This window comes from Eubalaena glacialis, chromosome 3 (assembly GCF_028564815.1).
Source record: "Eubalaena glacialis isolate mEubGla1 chromosome 3, mEubGla1.1.hap2.+ XY, whole genome shotgun sequence".
Lineage (NCBI taxonomy): Eukaryota > Metazoa > Chordata > Mammalia > Artiodactyla > Balaenidae > Eubalaena > Eubalaena glacialis.
This window is the reverse complement of record NC_083718.1, coordinates 119,447,838-119,468,219: the sequence shown is the minus strand read 5'-3', so window position 1 is coordinate 119,468,219 and position 20,382 is coordinate 119,447,838. Positions and strand designations below refer to the sequence as shown.

The following is a 20,382-nucleotide window of genomic DNA, read 5'->3' as shown; positions in this document are numbered from 1 at the left end:
CTCTTCACATCACCCTCTGAGAACTGAAGCTCAGTAAGTCAGTGCAGAAATGTTGATACTCCAGAAACTACTATTGCTGAGAGTAATAAACTATCGTTTGTCTCTATCCCAGGAGTCTTGTGTCTTCTACCAGAATCTTTGAAACTGTCAGGCTAACTTGTTGGCTTGCAAACAGGATAAAACCTCAGATCCTTCACAGTCCCTGACGGTTCAGGTCATGAGGACGGGATACTGATGGAGACATAGCTTTCTGTAAGAGGAGGTATAAGGGCTTCACCAGATGATAACAGGATATGAGGAGAGTTAATGGGAATTGGCAGTGAATTTGACCAAACTGTGCAGTCAACCAGGCAATAAATCGTCCCCCATTTTATTGCCTGCTAAAAGGAGGAACTGGGAAAGATGGCTGTAGACCAAGTACTGGGAACAGGAAGCATCTTCAAAGACAGTTGCCCTAGTTGTTGCTAACTCTCCTCTGGATGGAAAGATTTCCTCCTCAATCCGGTGAGCAGCCTCAGGTCTACCTCATTGTAACAAAAGTACTAAGCACTATTATTAACAGTAACTAATAGTACTAAGATTCATCCTAGGTTGGCATAAGATTCCATCCCCTTTCAGATAACAGTTATAGAGACTGCCACTTATACTGAGTATGAAAGGATAGAAATTTGTGACTGTTATGGACAGAAACCAGGCAAATCAATAAAACTTTGGCTGCTTTACTTGGGAGATGAAGGGGAAGATTCCATATTTTTTTCCACAATACGACTGTGGTATTAGGCCTGACTACCTAGCTACTGAATACTGTGCCTCTGACATAGCTTAGAATCAAAGGCCTTATGCAATTTGGCACGAATCTACTTTTATAACCTTATCTGTTACTCTAAACCAACACAAGAAATCTGCATCAGCTAGCCAGTTTTATTCACTGTCTGTAAATCCACCAAGCATATTACCTAGACGTCTAGCTCTGCTCATGTGATTTACCCTGCTTGGATTGCTCTCCCCTTTTCCTGCCCTTTATTCATCAACAATCTAATTCAAGATCCATCTTTTCCAAGACCCCTTCCCTAATCCTTCTATCTTATGTTAACTCTATGTACTAACACTGAACTATAATAACTATTTATTTAATTCTCACATGATGCCATTACCATTATTAACAGTATATGTATATATCTTGTCTTTCTCAAGCAGGCTGTAAATTTCCCCCAATTATGGAAAGCACATTCTTTTTGTATATATCCCACAGTGTTCACTAGGCACAGCCTTGCACACTGTAGGAACTCAAGAAACAATTTTTTATTGACTGATTCAATCACATGTTTTCTTTCAGCACTACTTTTTGAGTAACAACTAAAAACACCAAATTACTCAACCAAACTCACTTGATAAAAGATACCAAAGATGTAACTGGTTTAAGTGAAGGGAATCCATTAGCACTAAGATCTACTCAACTAACGTAGCTGGTCACAGGCAGCCTCATTTCAGTTAAGTTCACTTAAGCGCTAAAATGGACATTTAGAAGCATGCCTTCACTTATGAGCAGACTCTCCAAATAAACTTTGGTCTTTGTCTCTAATGAAGACCACCCTGGTGGAAAAAGAGGACCCACTGCTTGGCCACTTCTGGTATCTCTGTGATTAGTGGTCTCAGCTCATTTTTACAGTAAACAACTTGTCCCATTTACCAAGAACATCATCCAAAATTCAACTATTTGGCAATCTCTGTAGCCCAGGGAGGTTAAGGGCTGAATCAACAAACATTCTAACTATCCTGCTACCACATTTGAAGGTGGTTTTCTGCCAGAACTGGGAGGACGCATGGGGTTAGTGCTAAAATTGATACTACTATGCTTAAAGAAATAGAAAAGAGTCCTGTACAGCATTCTCCATATGTTTTTCTTAAAAACAAAGAACGATTATGGAAAAATTTTTAATCTTATGTTTTAAAGTACATAATGTTTTACCTTGAGACACCTCTAATATTTACAGTTCTGTGAAGAGCTAAATGCACAGGTATATTTCCTTCTTTGTTACAGCAATTTAATAATTCACCTAGAATAAGCAAGAAAAAAAACTTTGAAGTGACATTTGTTCAGATGGTCTTTAATGATGAACAATTCTCTTCAATGCCAATGGCAAACAACTTAGCATTTACAACAAAAACTTCAGAGTGCTTTGCTTTTACTAACTCTTATGAAGATTTGAATTTCCAAACTAGAAAGCACTAGCAAGAAATATTGGCCAGTCTTGTCCTGTCTTATTGGTAGTGTAGGTGACCACTTGTATGATATGATCGATTTGAGGAGTATCAAAGTTTCTAATCAACCACAAATTTTTCCCTGCTCACTAAATGACACTCAAGATTCACTGCATTACTTTCAGGTTTCTGTTTAGTGTTGAAATGTAAATATCCTTGAGAGGGAATTATATAGCAGTTAGCTGTTAATCAGTTACTGATGGGAGTGAAATATATTTATCAGGTCTTTCTCTAAAAACAGGCTTTGATAAGAAGGGTAAATTATGGAAAGAAAAAGAGACACTGGTTGTTTGAGATAGACAAGAACTCATACCCAACGGGAGAGAATATAGAAAGGAGAGACCAGAGAGCTCAGGAAAGAAATTCTTTGGCTGTTTTATAATTTTCTCTGAGAACTACACTGATTCTAGACTATTAAAGAATGACCTGATTTTTTATTTTTAATTTTATCAAACCTAATTAATCTTGATGTCTGGGAGAAAGACAGACAGTGGAGGCTTTGACATAGTCTGAATTTAGTATTAATTTCTTGAATATAAGCTCCTTAAAGTCAGGACTTAATCTAACTCACCATCGTTTTGTGTTTTTGGTGATTAACATAAAATAGGTATCTCTAAAAGACCTCCTGAAAATGAATAATTAGAACTGGATTTTCTAAAAAGGAGCAAAAAGGCAGGGATACTCCTATCGTTAGGTGGACCTTTGGTTCTAAGGATCAGCCAATCACTCACAACTACATGACGGCCAATCACATTGTGTGTGGAGAGCATATCAGAGATTAGTGCCACCATTTAAGATCTAAAAAATGTACGGCTGGTGGTCTCTATCATAGCACTGTTTAATTTGTCAGACTGGCCCCTACAGAAATCAGTTTTATTCTGGAGATAACTGTAGACTACCACAGCCCCAAATGCAGCTGCTGTGTTAGATGTAGTAGTATCACCAAAGCAGATGACTAGGGCCTTCCCTTACATGGTGTGTAGTCACTGATTTGGCAAATGCATCCTTTTAATTTATGTTTTAAAAAAGAGATTTAAAAAATTTACATTCATGTGGGCCCCTTTCAATCTGGCAGTATCAGCAGTTCATTTTTACAGAGTTAGATACATATTTTAGTTAAAAGTGTGCCATTCCTCTCTTTAGAGGTTTAACTAGCACCACTGTCTAGGGAATTACAGAATGCCTGATCGACGGGCATGGAACCTCATAAGGCATAGTATCTCTACATTGAAGGAGGTATAAGAGTGAGCCCATGATATGATCCACTGGTCTTAATCCACCTTGCACCATCTAGAGGTAGCCAGTCTCACAGAACACTGGAACTGCCTTCTAAAGTTATAACTGAAGAACCAGCTCAGAGGAAACAATATGAAAGGATGGAGTACTACCCTTTGGGATACAGTGTATTTATTAAATCAGAGACCTCCATATGATGCTTTGTCCCTAATAGGAAGGATATATGAGTCCCAAACCAAGAAGTAGAAGCAGGTGTGGTCCTATCTGCCATCACTTCCAATAACACAGTACATTTTGTGCGTTCTGTCTCCACAACCTTGGACTCTTCAGGGTTGGAGATCCTGATACCCAAAGGGGCCCTCTCTTGACAGGAGGCACATCAAAGGTCCTAACAAACTAAAAGTTACAGCTGCTACCAGGACACTTTAGACTTTTTATGACAAGATATGAGCAAACAAAGAGAGGAGTCACCAAACTGGCATGGTTAACTGACTCTGAAAAACAAGAGGAAGAAAGACTGCTTTATACAAAAAAAGGCAGGAAGGAATACACATGAAACACAGGTGATATAATCGGCACATCTTGGAACTGCCCTACAGTCATGAAGGTTTAGGTTATACTACCAGATAAGTCACCAAGACCTACTGAGGAGACAGCTGAGGGTGAGGGGAATTTAAAATGGATAGTGAAGGAGGGAGAAATAAGTACCATTTGTGGCCCCAAAGCAGCTGGGTAGACAACAGCCACAGTCCATCCCATTAAAACAGACAGATCAATCAGACCAAAAATAAGTGAAGATACAGCAAAAAAGTAAAGAACATAATCAATAAGGAAGAGCAAGCCACTATATACTGAACTTCACATCTGATAATAAAAACATACCTTTTTGTCAAGTTCATATTGAACAGTCACAAAAAGGGATCATATATTAGGTCACAAAGAAAAAAATCAGACTGCTAAGTTCCATAAAACAGAACAACAGTTTATGATAACAGTGTAATGAAACCAGGAATTATTAACAAAATCAAAACCAACAGGCTCTCCCACTTGGAAATTTTAAAATGCCTTCTTAAACAACTCTTGGGTTAAGAGGGAGATACAAGCTGAAATTACAAAATATCTAAAAAATAATGGTAATAAAAACACTCAATACCAGAATACATGGGATACATTTAAAGCAATGATCAGAGGGAAAGGCATGGCCCCTAATAGTTTTAGGAATAAAAATAAAAGAATAAAAATAAATTAAATAAAATTCCCAACTCAAAAACAAAAAGAACAACATAAACCAAAAGAATCTCAAGAAAATAATGGAGATACAAAGAGAAACTAATTATGTAAAGAAAAGAAAAAGAGAAGACAATAAATAAAGATTTCAGGGTTTTTTTGAGAAAAAAATTAACATACTAGACAAACTGAATGGAGCCTAATCAAGAGAAAAAAAGAGAAAACACAAATATAAAAAATTTAACAAATTTTAAATAGTACATGAGAGAGAATTCTTAAAACAAAGTTTAAAAATCATGAGACTATTTTGCAGATTTATATGGAAGTAAATTTTAAAACCTAGGTGAAACAGCTAATTTCCTAAGAAAATAACAATTTAACAAAGCTAACCCCTTTAGAGATAAAAAGCTTAATTCTAAGCAGGCTAATTTTCACAGAAGCAACACAGAAAGGTACCAAGAAACTACTCCACAAAAAAGCATCAATTCCAGATGGTTTCACAGGAAAATTCCACCAAAGCCTCACAGGTAAGATAATCCCAGTATTCCACAAATTATTCCAGAGCACTAAAAACTAAGAAGACTTTCTATTTATTTTGATGAAATAAATATAACACTGATATCTAAACCTGATGAAGTACCAAAAAAAGAAAGAATATTACAGGCCAATATCACTTAGAAATATTGATGCAGAAGTACTAATGAATATTAGTATAATTAGTATTATATTAGGAAAATAATGTGCCATGATAAAGTAGAATTTTTTCAAGAATGCAATAGAAAAGTCATATAGAAATAGTCAATATACAGAAATTATATAGAAATAGTTATTATATACAAAATAGTTAATAGAAAATCCATTACTACAATATACCAATAAGTATATCTAAAAAGACATGTATAATTATCTCTATACATGTTGAAAATATAGCAAATATCTGACTCTCTATATATATTTGACAAACTATAAAAATGATTCCTGATTTAAAAAACACTCAGGAAATAGGAATTGATGATATTTCTTAACATGATAAAATATGTGCATATTTTAATTTTAATTTAGCATTTACTTCATGAGAGATCATTATAGCATTTCCACTGAAATGAGGAAGAAGACAAGGATGCACACTACTTCCAACTCTTCAGCATTGTACTAGAGGTATTACAATGCCACTAGACAAGAGAACTGAATTAGAGGTATGGTAACTGATAAAAAAAGTTTGAAAATAACATGAGAGTACATCTAGAAAACTTTAGAAAATCAATGGTAAAAATAACTCAAAGACAATAAACCATTAAAGCAGCAGGATGTAAAATTAACATTCAGAAATCAATAATCCTCATATACATACAGAAACCTGTTAGAGAATACAATGGTAGAGAAAAATTCCATTTATAATAGCAACAAAAAAATAGTTAGGAACAAATTTAATGAGACATGTACAAAAACCTATATGAGGAAAACTTTAAAACATTCCTGAAAAACACAAAAGCAAACTTGAACAAATGAAAGACATCCACTGTTCTTTAAGAGGATGACTCAATATCATAAAAATGTCACTGCTCCCTAAATTAATTCATAAATGTAAGTCAAACCTAATAAAATATTTGCAAACCATATATCTAATAAAGGGTTAATATCCAAAATATATAAAGAACTCGTACAACTCAACATCAAAAAAATACAATCTGGTTAAAAATTGGGCAGGATCTGAATAGACATGTTTCCAAAGAAGACATACAGATGGCCAACAGGTACATGAAAAGATGCTCAGCATCCCTAATCATCAGGGAAATGCAAATCAAAACCACAATGAGATGTCACCTTATATCTGTTAAAATAGCTATTATCAAAAAGACAAGAAATAGCAAGTGTTGGCAAGAATGTGGAAAAGAGAACACTTGTGTGCACTGTTGGTGGTAATATAAATTGGTACAGCCACTAAGGAAAACAGTAAGAAGGTTCTCCCCAAAATTAAAAATAGAACTACCATATGATCCAGAAATTCCACTTCTTGGTATTTACCCAAAGAAAATGAAAACACTAACTCTATAAGATATATGCACCCCCATGTTCATTGCAGCATTATTCACAATAGCCAAGGTATGGAAACAACTTAAATGTTCTTCGACAGATGAATGTATAAATAAAACGTGAATATCATTATATCATACCTATATATATCATATATATATCTCACAAATGTGATAAATACAAACACACTGAAATATTATTCAGCTATAAAAAAGAATGAAATCTTGTCATTTGCAACAACGTGAACGAATCCAGAGGGCATTAAGCTAAGTGAAATAAGCCAGACAGAGAAAGACAAATATTGTATGTTATTACTTATATGTGGAATCTAAAAAAGTCAATATTATAGAAACAGATAATAGAATGGTGGTTGCCAGGGGCTGTGGGGTGAGGAAATAGGGTGATGGAGGTCAAAGGATACAAATGTTCAGTTATAAGAGGAGTAAGTTCTGAGGATCTAATGTACGGCATCATTACCATAGTTAAAAAAAATATGTATTATATACTTGAAGGTTGCTAAGAGTAGATCTTAAGCATTCTCACCACAAAAAATTTATTGCACAGCAAAGGAAACCATAAACAAAACAAAATGACAACCCTCAGAATGGGAGAAAATATTTGCAAACGAAGCAACTGACAAGGGATTAATCTCCAAAATACACAAACAGCTCATGCAGCTCAATAACAACAAAAAAAACCCAGCCCAATCAAAAAATGAATGGAAGATCTAAATAGACATTTCTCCAAAGAAGACATACAGATGGCCAAAAAGCACATGAAAAGATGCTCAATATAACTAGTTATTAGAGAAATGCAAATCAAAACTACAATGAGGTATCACCTCACACCAGTCAGAATGGCCATCATCAAAAAATCTATAAGCAACAAATGCTGGAGAGGGTGTAGAGAAAAGGGAACCCTTCTACACTGTTGGCTGGAATGTAAATTGGTACAGTCACTATGGAGAACAGTATGGAGGTTCCTTAAAAAACTAAAAATAGAGCTACCATATGATCCAGCAATCCCACTTCTGGGCATATACCTGGAGAAAACCATAATTCGAAAACATACATGCACCCCAATGTTCACTGCAGCACTATTTACAATAGCCAGGACATGGAAGCAACCTAAATGTCCATCTACATATGGATGAATGGATAAAGATGTGGTACAAATATACAATGGAATATTACTCAGTCATCAAAAAGAACAAAATAATGCCAGTTGCAGTGACAGGGATGGACCTAGAGATTGTCATACTGAGGGCAGTAAGTCAGAGAAGGACAAATATTGTATGATATCGCTTATATGTGGAATCTAAAAAAATGGTACAAATGAACTTACTTACAAAACAGAAATAGAGTCACAGGTGTAGAAAACAATCTTATGGTTACCTGGGCGAAAAGTGGGGAGGGATAAACTGGGAGATTGGGATTGACATATACACATTACTATATGTAAAACAGATAACTAATAAGGACCTACTGTATAGCACAGGGAAAAACAGTGGAGATATATATATATATAACTGATTCACTTTGCTGTACACCTGAAACTAACGGAACATTGTAAATCAACTATAGTCCAATAAGATTTTTTTTTTTTAATTTAGAAGAATTAACTATGTGAGGTGATGGATGTGTTATCTTGATCTTGGTAATAATTCCACAATGTATATCAAATCATCACATTGTACACTTTTATATACGCAATTATATTGGTCGATTATTCCCAGTTATTTCTCAATAAAGTTTAAAAATACCATAAAGCTTCTATCATTAAAATAATGTGACAATTGCACAGGAATAGACAACCATTCAAGTGAAATAGAAAACAAAGTCCGGACATAGACCCAATAACCATGGAAATTTACTATATGATAGGGGTGGCATCTTAAAATCACTGAAGCAAAGACAAATTGCTTAACAAATGGTTCTGGGACAACTGATAAGCCATTCAGGAAAAGATAAAATTAAACATATATATCACAATATTCACAATAAGAAAACTCCAAGTAATTTGCTCAAGGTACTCAGGCTAACTCCTCAATTCTCATTCAGAAGATATCCCAAAAGCACTGTACTTTCCAGATATTAACTTAAGCCTTTCATCACCCAATAATTAACAAAAGCTATCACAGAAGTATATACCTAGGACCATCATTTTGGCCTCTAATAGGATTACTTTTACTGGATTGTACTTTGACATTATGATAGCAATCTATACTCAAATATGGAAATCACACAATACCATGAATTGTTGCCCTTCTTTTGTACAAGTGATATGTTTTTATCCAAGGGAGAAGCATATGTTTCATTGTTTTGCCCAGTAGAAAGTTGAGACTCAAGTTTGCAATTCGGTTCTAATGAACTGTACTGAACTTTGTGGCTATATTTTGGGGAAAACGTTTTTCAGCCTCAGCTGAGTTTTTAACACAAGTCAGAAATTGTTACTAGTCCCTGGTTCCCTTCCCTGCTTAGTCCTCACAGAACTCTTCGAGCGCCCTCCTTCTGCATGCACACCTTTCTCCCACTCTTGGGATTTAGTCTCCTACTTACAGAGAACACAGACTCTATCCTATTTGACCTCTTTCAACATCTTTTTCCTTTTAAAACAAATCCCTACACTTGTGCTATGCATAACTTATTTATTATTCTTGATCTTCCTTGCTTTTTAGAGAAATGCACTGACGTCTGTGAATTTCCCTCTAGGTGCTGCTTTAGGTACAACACTAGATTTTATAGTGATTTGTTACTTAATTCTAAATATTTTCTAATTTCCATTGTGATTTTTTTCTTCTCATAATGTTTTTAAGTTACCAAAGTTTATTTTACTGCTCTTAATATTGTCAATTTAAAACTTAATTGCACTGTAAACAGAGAATATAGGCTTCTGGAGTTGAGGGTCCAGGTGTAGTATTTTCGAACCTTGTTTTATAAAGCCTAAATTATTTCATCTATTACAATTGTGTCATCTAATACCTTTATGTTGATGACTATACAAACATGTATCTCTAGTTCACTCTTCTGAGTGTCAGGTCTACAATTTTCTATACACTTATGAGACTAATTTCCTGTATGTCCTATAGGCACTTCAGCCCTAACAAAGTCAAAACCAAAGCATTATCTCCACCCACCCTGAGTATCTTCCTCCTTCTTTTTTATTCTCTTTTTTTAGAATGGTGATCTACATTCTACATAACTGTTCAAGCAAAAATTATTATATTTGTCTTTTATTCCTCTCTCACACAAGCTGAATGAACTGAAGTGAGTGATTCAACTGCTGTGAATTATATTTCCTAATTATTTCTTGAAGCCACCCTTTCCTCTCTATTATTACAGGCCCTCATCATTAATCCCCTGGTCTTGCATTATACTCCCAAGCCACCTTAGTCCTGTCATCTCTACCTCTCTCCTTCTCTTTTATCTTTATTCCTTCTACCACTTATATGTTGAAATGCATGTCTGATAAGTTCATTCCTTTGATTAAAAATCTTTGATCACTGACTACAGGATAAAGTCAAAATACAGCACAACATATAAGATCCTTTACCTGAGAAAATTCATCTACTGTGCAAGTAGAAACTTTTCAGGCTTGATATACTGTTAAACATGCTATTTTAAATTCTTAGACATACAATTCTATTAAAAGCCTAATGTCAAGAAGTATTTAAATAGAGCTGTTGCCTCATATATGATAGCCTACATATTATATTCTTATGATCAAGAAGAAGTTATGATCTTTGGATTAGGCCCCATTTCCCAAAACAACCTGCCACCAATTATTGAGAGAATACAGGTTACATCTTCAGCCCCATCAAAAAATTTAAAATAGGTAAGGAGGAAGAATGGGCATAGGTTAGGGCTTACTACCTTGCAGGAGTCAAAGACAATGAGGCAATGTTTTGAATCATGACTGCAAATCATAAAATCTCAAAGGCAACAGAGGAAAAAAAATTTTTGGAAAATCAAGTAATAAGTAAAAACATGGCCCATGCATCCTTTAACCTGGCTTTATATAAAAGAAGAAAACGATCCAAAACCATACTGATAACAAGGAGGTGACACAGTCCTTCCTAGGACACATACCATCTGTAACTAAAATTACAACAGAATAATCCATGTTCATAAAATTAACCTTTAAAGATAATAAAAGATAAATTAGGTTCTGTATCCTCCGTATGAGAACACAGGTAAATATGATTCATTCCAGGAAGGTTTTCATGACAAATGATTAAATGAATGTAGGCTCATAAAAGAGATAAACTTATATTAATCTGTTAATTACTACTTTGTCTGTTAATAATCATTTTTATTACTCAAAACAATTTCCTTCTTCCCAGAATGATGACATGAATACATTGCTGTATTTTACCTCCTATTACCTCTTTATTATTGAAACTAGATACAATGTCGTTTTTTAGATTTTTGAACTATCAACATCCAATATGTTTTTAAATTAGACAATAAGTAAGAATAGGTATTTGCTAAAGAAATCAGCCAACCCCGAAAGACAGCTGTGGAATAAGAAATAGACCTTACAGTTTACAAAGAGAGGGAGAAAGCACCAGGATGGTACTATTCCTAGAAACTCTGCCTACTGCTTTGACACTACGGGGACTTTATTGCTCTGATTTATTTATTGTGAAGCCAAATTCACTTTCTCACTGTTAATGCTGCACCTATGACTCTGGATCAGATGTGAATGTGTATTTATATGTTTATGTATGCATATGTTTTGGTTTATATTTTTGAACTAGGGTGAGCTTCAGAAGCTTTATCTCTATGTAGTATATCTTTGACTCATAAAATGATTTTTTTTAAAAAAACTTAAATGTTTCATCTCAGAAGCTCATGTCCTATGTAGTCTTAAGAAAAGAAAAAGCCCCTCTACATCAAGCATTAAGCCAAAGTAAGAATTTCAAATATACAAGCAAATCTGATATATGTGCTACAGACTTAATTGTATTTATTCTAGAATAGGAGATCCAAATGATATATGCATATTAAAAAATTGGAAGCATTCTGCATTAAAAATTCAATGGCGTTTAGGTCCTGAAATTTGATTTCAAGCTCCAAGCATGTGTTATTAGTAGTCGTTGTGCAGAACAAATAAATCAGCTGTGACCTAACCAGGACTGTAATGTAGCTAATACCTTTTCTATTTTCTAGAGATCACTGTTGCAAACCTCCTGACATAACAGAAAAAATTTAGTCCAAACTATTTTCAAAGATACAAACTTTAAAGAGAATCTTTCTTAAACTTATTATGTAAAAGCATGTTTTACTAACCAAGCTTAATTTCTATATTTATTTAAATTAATTATATTCCCACCAACATTTTACCTCTGGTCCTCGAGAGCCAGATGGTCCTTGGGGTCCTGGGTTACCTGTTTGGCCCTAAAACGTGGGGGTGGGTGGGAGAAATCAAAGTATAAACATTAATTTAATAAATATGATTTAAAAAGGAAACATATGGTAAGCAAAAAGCACTAAATATATTATGCCACACAAAGTTGTAATGACTTTCTGGCAAACAACGCTCAATACATAATAATATGCCAAAGTTTTAATGACTATTCAGAAAGACTTAATTTATAACCATCATCATTGTAGAAAACTTATTATATAGAGGTATGTGTCCATATATATATATATATATATATATATATATATATATATATATATATATATTTACTCCTAAATGTTAGGGATACAAACAAATTAATGGAAATCAAATCAAGGAAAAAAATTGTGTGTGGGGGTATGTGTTACACAGAGATAAGACAGTAAAGTTTGACTTAACAAAGTAGGGAACTCCAGATGAAGAACTGTTTCCATAAATAGCCAGGGTCCTCTGATTGTCTCTGAAAATTCCCTTCTCCTTTGATAACTATAAGGGGCCTGATTTTGTAATTAAGAATCACCTGGATTTAAATCCTTGTTGCTTAATGTCTCTCAGCCTCAGTTTTCTCACCAATAAAACAGGAATAATAACAACAGTAGTAACATTCTTACAGAGTCATTGTAAGGATTAAATGAGACAATAAATGTATAAGTGTTAAGCACAGTGCCTAGCACATAGAAAGTACTCATTAAATGTTAATCAATTTTATAACCATTAATCCTTCCCTTCACTTCCTCTCTCCTCTCCTGGATGATACCTAGAATTCCTAGATTGCTTGAATCCTTTAACTAAACTTCTGAGGATTCAGTTTCAATAACTCTGTAGCCATTTTCTGACATTCAGGCTAACAATGTGAAATCAGGGCTGGAGAAGAAGTCCGAGGAAAGAGAAGTGGGTAAAAGCCTGCTACTAGAGAGGGTTGGTGATGCTCTCAAGAGAGGAAACTACAGAACAGGGAAGGCCGGTAGTCTGATACCCTTGTTTTCATAAAAAATATTGAATTCATTATTTCTGTCATATTAAATTTCTATGTGAGCTTCAAATTTGACTTAAATAGGTCTCGGAATACATAAAATTGCTTGCATTTCTTATACATAAAATTTTATGTATAATATGGGTTTATCCACTTTCCAAGAAGTAAAGCACAGTTTTCCACATGTACTAAATTCAGTCTCATAGAGTGCTAGAGTATCTGGACTTAAACAGTACACAATACAACTACTGCAATCAAATCTAGAGAAAAGTAATAAAGTATTATGTGAAGTTCACTGAAGTTCCCCTAAATAAACAAAATTATAATCCATCATACTCCATCATAATCAGTATCTAAGGGAGTCAAATTCTTAAAATGAATATTACCTCCAAGAGATAGAGATGAAGTTCTCACTGAGGCCCTCTAGTGGCAAAATCTAAACAAGACACTAAATTTACAAGCTTGAGGAAAAATCAGCATACACTAGGCCTCTGTTTTCAGAAAAGTTGATTGACAACCTGATATTTAAAAACATAAATTGTGGAATAATTTTATTCATCCTTCAGAAAAAATTTTCATTTTGAAAAACTTCAATGGCAAGTTTCCTTGAATGTCAATTCTCCTTTATAAATTATAAACTGAGTTTTCAAGTAACTTTTAGAGAATTGAATAATGATTAAAAGTAAACTTCTACAAATGACAGCAACTTCTAGCTAAAAAAAAATGGAAAGGACATAATTGTATTTACTTTCTCTTTTAAAAAAAATAATATTTCTTAACAACTTCAGATTGGTAGTTTCCTCTAGTTTTTAAATACTTGCAGGGTAAAAGCTTCCCTATTCCAGAATGTTAAAAACCTTCTGGATCAGGACATTCTTTTATCTTGAAAACATTCTTTTATGTTATAACTTAGATTCATTTGGAAACAGTATCAGTGACACCAACATTTTAGATAAAAGAAAACCAAAAGTAGGAGATATAAAATAAGAAAGACATTCTTATAACTTTGGCATTCTTTGCATGATAGTAAACAAATGATTTAGATAGGCACCAACTTGTATAATTTATTTTTAATATGATTACTGATATTGTGTACGTAATTTTTCATTCAACAGGTGTCTCCTTCCATAACGAGGAAAGTCAAACAACTACAATTTTTTCTAACAATAAGATAGAAACAAGTGATAAATAAAGTGAAAGTCTAAAGGCAAGGCCATCTCATAAATATTAATTCATAAGTCTCTATCCCATCTTCAGTCCAAAGTATGTATATTTTGAAGATTTGATTAAAAAAAACAAATAAAAAATAGCCAACTGTTTCCTACCAAACTAATCCCTGCTGACTTTAAAATATTTTTATTAGAATAGTACAAAAAAGGTATAACACGAGCAAGCAAAAGCCTCACGCTCACCATTTCATGTTTCCTGCATCACTGCCTTAAAGAACCACATTAGAGTTTCTGGTGATTCCAGGAAAAAAAAAAATGTAAGGTTTTAAGACAATGTGCTAAAGGTAAAACAGGCTGTCTTTGCTTTAGCTTAGACTAGAGCAACGTTGGTAAGCATTATTACTAAGAGAGGATTAAAGAGTCACAGAGCTGCAAGGAACCTTACATATGATATAGCCTGACTCTCATTTTAAACACGAGAAACTGGATACCATGGTGGTTAAATGTCCAAGGTCACAGCAGGTCAGTGTCAGGGCTGGAACTAAAATCTACATGTTATTCAGGCCAGCGATTTCCCCCCTCCCACCCCAATAACCATGTTATCAATATAAGTTGAATCAAAGAGTAAGGAAGACATTAAAAAGTTTACCTTATATAAGCATGATATTTGACTCTGATTTTCTCAAGTAATTAATTACAAAGCGTAAGAGAATAATATCAATTATTTATTACTTAGTATTGACCTTAGAAAATGTGTCATACCATTTCCTTTTATTATTATCAAAAGTTAGAAAACCCTCACATTAGAAAAAAATGAAGATATAAGAAGGGTCAATCACTGCAGATATTGAAAGTCCCTTTCACGTGGTTTAGAATCATCCTCAAAAAACAGAAGCTTTTTGTTAGCTTGACCTATACTCGTGCCCCTTCTGAGATTCAACACCACGGCACAAGTCTGGGTAGATGGCTGACTGAGTGAAAACTAGTTAAGGCAAAACTCACCACCAACATGTCATTAGCTAAATAGATGCCAACAATTGTTCTTTGGATTAAATAATTCCTGGGAAATGTATATGAAATGCTGTCACTGTTAGAAGTCATAGAGAATGGTGTATGTAAAGTTATGTAACTTAATGCTGCTTCCTTTGATGCAAAAATAAACAATCCAAAGATGAGAGGGCAGAGTTAGAGGGAACATGATGAATTGCTCGGGAAAACAACACTCTTTTATAAAGTTATATTAATAAATTATGATTTTATATCTAATTTTTTGTATCTACAATCACCTTCACAGAGTTGTAATCAATATTAAAACCCTAAAACAATCTTAAAACGTTAAAGCCTAAAACACTATGGCACAGTGGCTATGTGCATGGGCTCCGACATATGCGTTTTCCTAGGTTTTCCCAGGTGGTTACTAACTAACTATGGGACCTTGGGCAAGTTAGTTAACTCTCTGTGTCTCAGTTTCCCTAATTGGTAAAATAGGAATAATAATAGTCCCAACGTCATATGATTGTTTTAAGGATTAAATTAGACGTATAGACCTTAGAAGAGCACCTGGCACTTTGTAAGCACTCAGTAAATGTTAGCTATAATAATTATTATGATTTTTAATGTGCAGATAAATACCTTTAACTCATGTTTTAACCATTTTTCATTTAAATGTTTTGAATTATTCAGTAACTTTAGTTTTATAGTTTCTTGGGCTTCAAGTTAACTACAATACACGGTATCCTTTTATTTCAATTAATTGATGGTCAAAGGTTAAAAAAAGACAAGGAACTAGAATATTTGGGCCCATAAGATAGTGTGACATGTTATTTTTTCTTCCGAATGTTTCCTTAATGAAACAGATATCTGGATAAATTAAAATATTATTTAAGGTGCCTTATATTTTCTGACTTAAAATCTACTGCTTAGTTTAAATACTGTCTATAATAGATCAACCAAGATCTTTAAGGCTCACAGAAATTTGGCTTTGGCCTGGGATGGGGTGGGGTGAGGAGGGTGAGATCCAATAATCTATGGAATGTGAGCTAAAAACTTCAAGGATTAGCTATATTCTAAAAGTGGAGAGAAAACGCCATACTGGTAGTCTTACATCCTACTTCTTACATTCCACAAACAACAACAGGTATCCAGACTCATGCCATAGTGTGTACTCCATGAATCAGAAAAAGCAAACCAAAAGTTCAAACCTACTGAAGGTCCTGGCTTTCCTCGCATCCCTGGTGGTCCAGGAAAACCCCTAGCGCCCTAAAAGAAAAGAACAGTACACTGAAGAGAAAAACTATTCTACGACAGAAGGCAGATATGCCTCTATTTACAAATTTACTAAAAAAATTCATGGAATTATTCTAAAATAATTGAGAAAACTGTTTTAAATAAGACTTGTAAAACCATATTGATACCATATCCTAAAAAAAATATAATCAATGATTAAAATAATCAGTACTCCTTCCTTTTTAAAGAATTTATACATTTTCACTGGTTTTTGTTGTATTTATATAAAATTAATGGTAAAAACATTACCTTGTCTCCAGGATACCCTGGTTCTCCTAGCTCTCCCACAATGCCTTGTTCACCCTGGAGAGCACAATTTCACGTGAAGACACTTAAGCAATGCAAATGTGGCAATATTATAAGAAGGCAAATACTAGTTATACAAGAATAATTTCTCTATTTTTCCTACTTTTGAGAAAAATTATATAATTGATAGTACAGATTAGATCCCATATTTTTTAAAACAAGTATTTTATAAGTTGTGTGGATTCAAAAGAAAAGTAAATGTGATAAGAAATAATCTCTATGACAATGTAAATATTTAAATCACCTTATCACCTTTGATTCCAGGTAGGCCCTTATTCCCCAAAAGACCCTAAAAAAGAAAGTGATACTTTGTGACATCATAGAAAAATCAAAGTGAAATATCCATTATAAAAATAGAAACATACCATTGGGCCAGGGATTCCAGAAGGTCCAACTGGTCCCATAGGGCCAACACTGCCCTGAAAAGCAATAAGAAAGAAAGGCATCCTTGAGCACCCAACTAGAATTAAAAAGAGAACATGGTAAACTTAATTAACCCAGAATGGTTCATCTCACTAAGCTCCCACACATGCCTTATTCTTCAACAACTTCTTTTCCTTTTCACATTTATAAATCATACCAATCATTCAAATTTTAATGAGGTCTATCCTGTTTCCTGAAGCCTACTCATACGGATCTTGTCTACGAGCCTCCTTCCCTTCCTTGAGCTCCTATAATACTTACTACCCACAGCATTCATTTTGAAGTATTTCTCCAGAGAGATAATATCTTGATGATAGGGGAAATACTTTAGTGCCATGTTCCCAGGAAGTATTCAATAAATACTTCATTTGATTGTCTTAGATTTTTCTTTCACCCATTTATTCAGCAAACATTTATTGGGCAGTTACTATGTGCCAGGCATTCCAATGATTTTATTTCATGATTTACAACTTGCAGACAATAAAATTTACCATAATTTTAGGGAACTGAGTAGTAAACAAAAGGCTCTGCTCTTCTGGGTTTCTCTCATTCATTCATCATTTAATATTTATTGAGCATAATATGTATCAAACGTTGTAGTATTATACAGTAGTGTTGAGGAAACAAACATGAAAGAGACATAGACACCAAGGTCAAGGTTTTCAATTTAATGCTCCAAAGCAAGATTACTCAAAAACATTAACTACCACTATCATCTCCTGCAAGCAACAGACCTAGAAAAACTTCTTTCTTAGAATGTAAAGGACAACTATAAGGGTTTTTGAAAGTAAAAATTTAAAAAATAGTGGAAATCTCTTGATTGTTTGGAACCCACTAAATTTTTGTGTTATTGATGCCTTCATTTTCCTTCTTTCTCTTGCAACCTCTCTGTGCCTGGCTAACGTATCATCCTTCATCTTCAAATACCGAGTTGCTTTAAACCTCCATTTCATGCTTTCCAAATGTTAAGGAACTTTTAAGGGTGTATTTGCAACAATGATGAAAATGTTGCCCTTTTTAGTTGTAATCCAAATTTCTTAGGATAGCATCCCAGGCCCTTACTACTAGTTTTCCATCAACCCTTTCAGTCTCATGTCCTTCCATTCATCCCTACTCCCCTTTGACTTCTTCTTCCTCCAAACCCAACATTTTAGACACAATGGGCTGTGTTCTAGCCTCTGAACATGCTCTCCCTTACCACATGCTCCAACCCTTTGAAGATACAGTTACCACTACTGGAATGTCCTTCTGCTTACCATACTGAGTATACTGGCCTGTTTTTGGTTTTTTGTTTTCTTTTTTCTGTTTTCCTAATCTGTGCATTATGTGAGAGCAGAAGCATGTTTTATTCATTTTTTTATATCTCTGACCCAACATAATAACTGGCACATAATTGTTTTGAAATAAACTATGGAATGAACACTGGAGGAAGCAATCAACTTTAAAAATAAATTTAAAACAGTGATTTCCAGAGGTCTACGTCCTGACATAACGGCACATTTCTAACAGTCCACATTTATATATTACTAATTTCAGAATGGAAAATATGACATCTTTACTTTGGGGTGAGTCTTAAAGTCTGTGAAATATAACTACCATAAATTATTTCCAACATGTGTAAGCCTGAAATACATGAGACTGCAAGAGGCAGAGTAATACTTTCCAATTTAATGAACAGATATGCAGTATTAATAAATCATTGACAAATTCTATCAATAGGAAATAATTATTCTTATAATTACAGTGGCTAGTTTATTCAAAGTTCATAGCTTTAAAACTTATGATAGTTTAAAAAATACAGGGCTCTCGCCTCCGGAGACTGGTGGAGTCGGGCAGGAAGCTTTAAAGCAGTTTCATGCCAGGCCTCACCCCAGATTTTCTGATTTGATTCCTCCCCAGTGAGGCCCAGCATCGGTTCAAGATTCCCACGTGATTCCATTGCAGGCTGAGAATCAAAGTCTAAGCAAAATGACCTTGAAGTTCTTTCACAGAGGAACAGAGAGAAGTCTAGAAAAGGACCAAATATTCTGAAGCCCTGGTCTATAGTGTGTATGTTTCTTTGTATGATTTTGTCTATTTAGGTTTGCTTTTACCATTTGTCCTAGGGTTCTGACTGTTCGTTTTTTGTTGTTGCTGTTGTTTGTTTTCTTCTTATGAGTGTGTATGTTTATTTGTGTGATTTTGTCTGTTTAGTTTTGCTTTTACCATTTGGTTTGGGGTTCTATTGTTCGTGTATTTTTCTTTTTTTTTCCTTCTTTTTTCTTCCTTTTCTTCCGACCCATGTGGGTGGCAGGGTCTTGGTGCTCCAGCCAGGTGTCAGGTCTGAGCCTCCAAGGTGGGAGAACCGAGAACAGGACATTGGACCACCAGAGACCTCCTGGCCCCAAGTAATATCATTCGGTGAGAGCTCTCCCAGAGATCTCCATCTAAACCCTAAGACCCACCTCCAACCAACAGCCAGCAAGCTCCAGTGCTGGATGCGCCATGCCAAACAACCAGCAAGACCAGAACACAACCCCACCCACTAGCAGAGAGGCCACCTAAAGTCATACTAAGTCCACAGATACCCCAAAATTCACCACTGGACGCGGCCCTGCCCACCAGAAGGACAAGATCCAGCCCCACACACCAGAACACAGGGACCAGTCCCCTCTGCCACGAAGCCTACACAAACCACTGACCAACCTCACAAGTAGGGGGCAGACACCAAAAACAACAGGAACTGGAACCTGCAGACTGTGAAAAGGAGACACCCAATACAGTAAGTTAAACAAAATGAGAAGAAAGAGACATATGCAGCAGATGAAGGAGCAAGGTAAAAACCCACCAGACCAAACAAATGAAGAGGAAATAGGCAGTCTACCTGAAAAAGAATTCAGAATAATGATAGTAAAGATGATCCAAAATCCTGGAAATAGAATGGAGAAAATAAAAAAAACGTTTAACAAGGACCTAGAAGAATTAAAGAGCAAACAAACAATGATGAACAACAAAATAAATGAAATTAAAAATTCTCTAGAAGGAATCAATAGCAGAATAACTGAGGCAGAAGACCGGATA

General features: G+C 34.6%; 1 protein-coding gene across 4 annotated transcripts in view; it reads right to left on the bottom strand.

The window, feature by feature from the left end:
* The window catches only part of COL24A1 (collagen type XXIV alpha 1 chain), a 395,517-nt gene that overhangs the window by 252,725 nt on the left and 122,410 nt on the right, over nucleotides 1-20,382 (bottom strand). For all 4 annotated transcript variants that reach the window (XM_061183940.1, XM_061183941.1, XM_061183942.1 and 1 more), the window contains exons 16-20: nucleotides 17,265-17,318; nucleotides 17,144-17,188; nucleotides 16,843-16,896; nucleotides 16,513-16,566; nucleotides 12,105-12,158 (exon numbers count right to left, since the gene is read on the bottom strand). In XM_061183940.1, coding sequence (XP_061039923.1) covers nucleotides 12,105-12,158; nucleotides 16,513-16,566; nucleotides 16,843-16,896; nucleotides 17,144-17,188; nucleotides 17,265-17,318 — 261 coding nt within the window. The remainder of the gene's footprint in view (nucleotides 1-12,104; nucleotides 12,159-16,512; nucleotides 16,567-16,842; nucleotides 16,897-17,143; nucleotides 17,189-17,264; nucleotides 17,319-20,382) is intronic.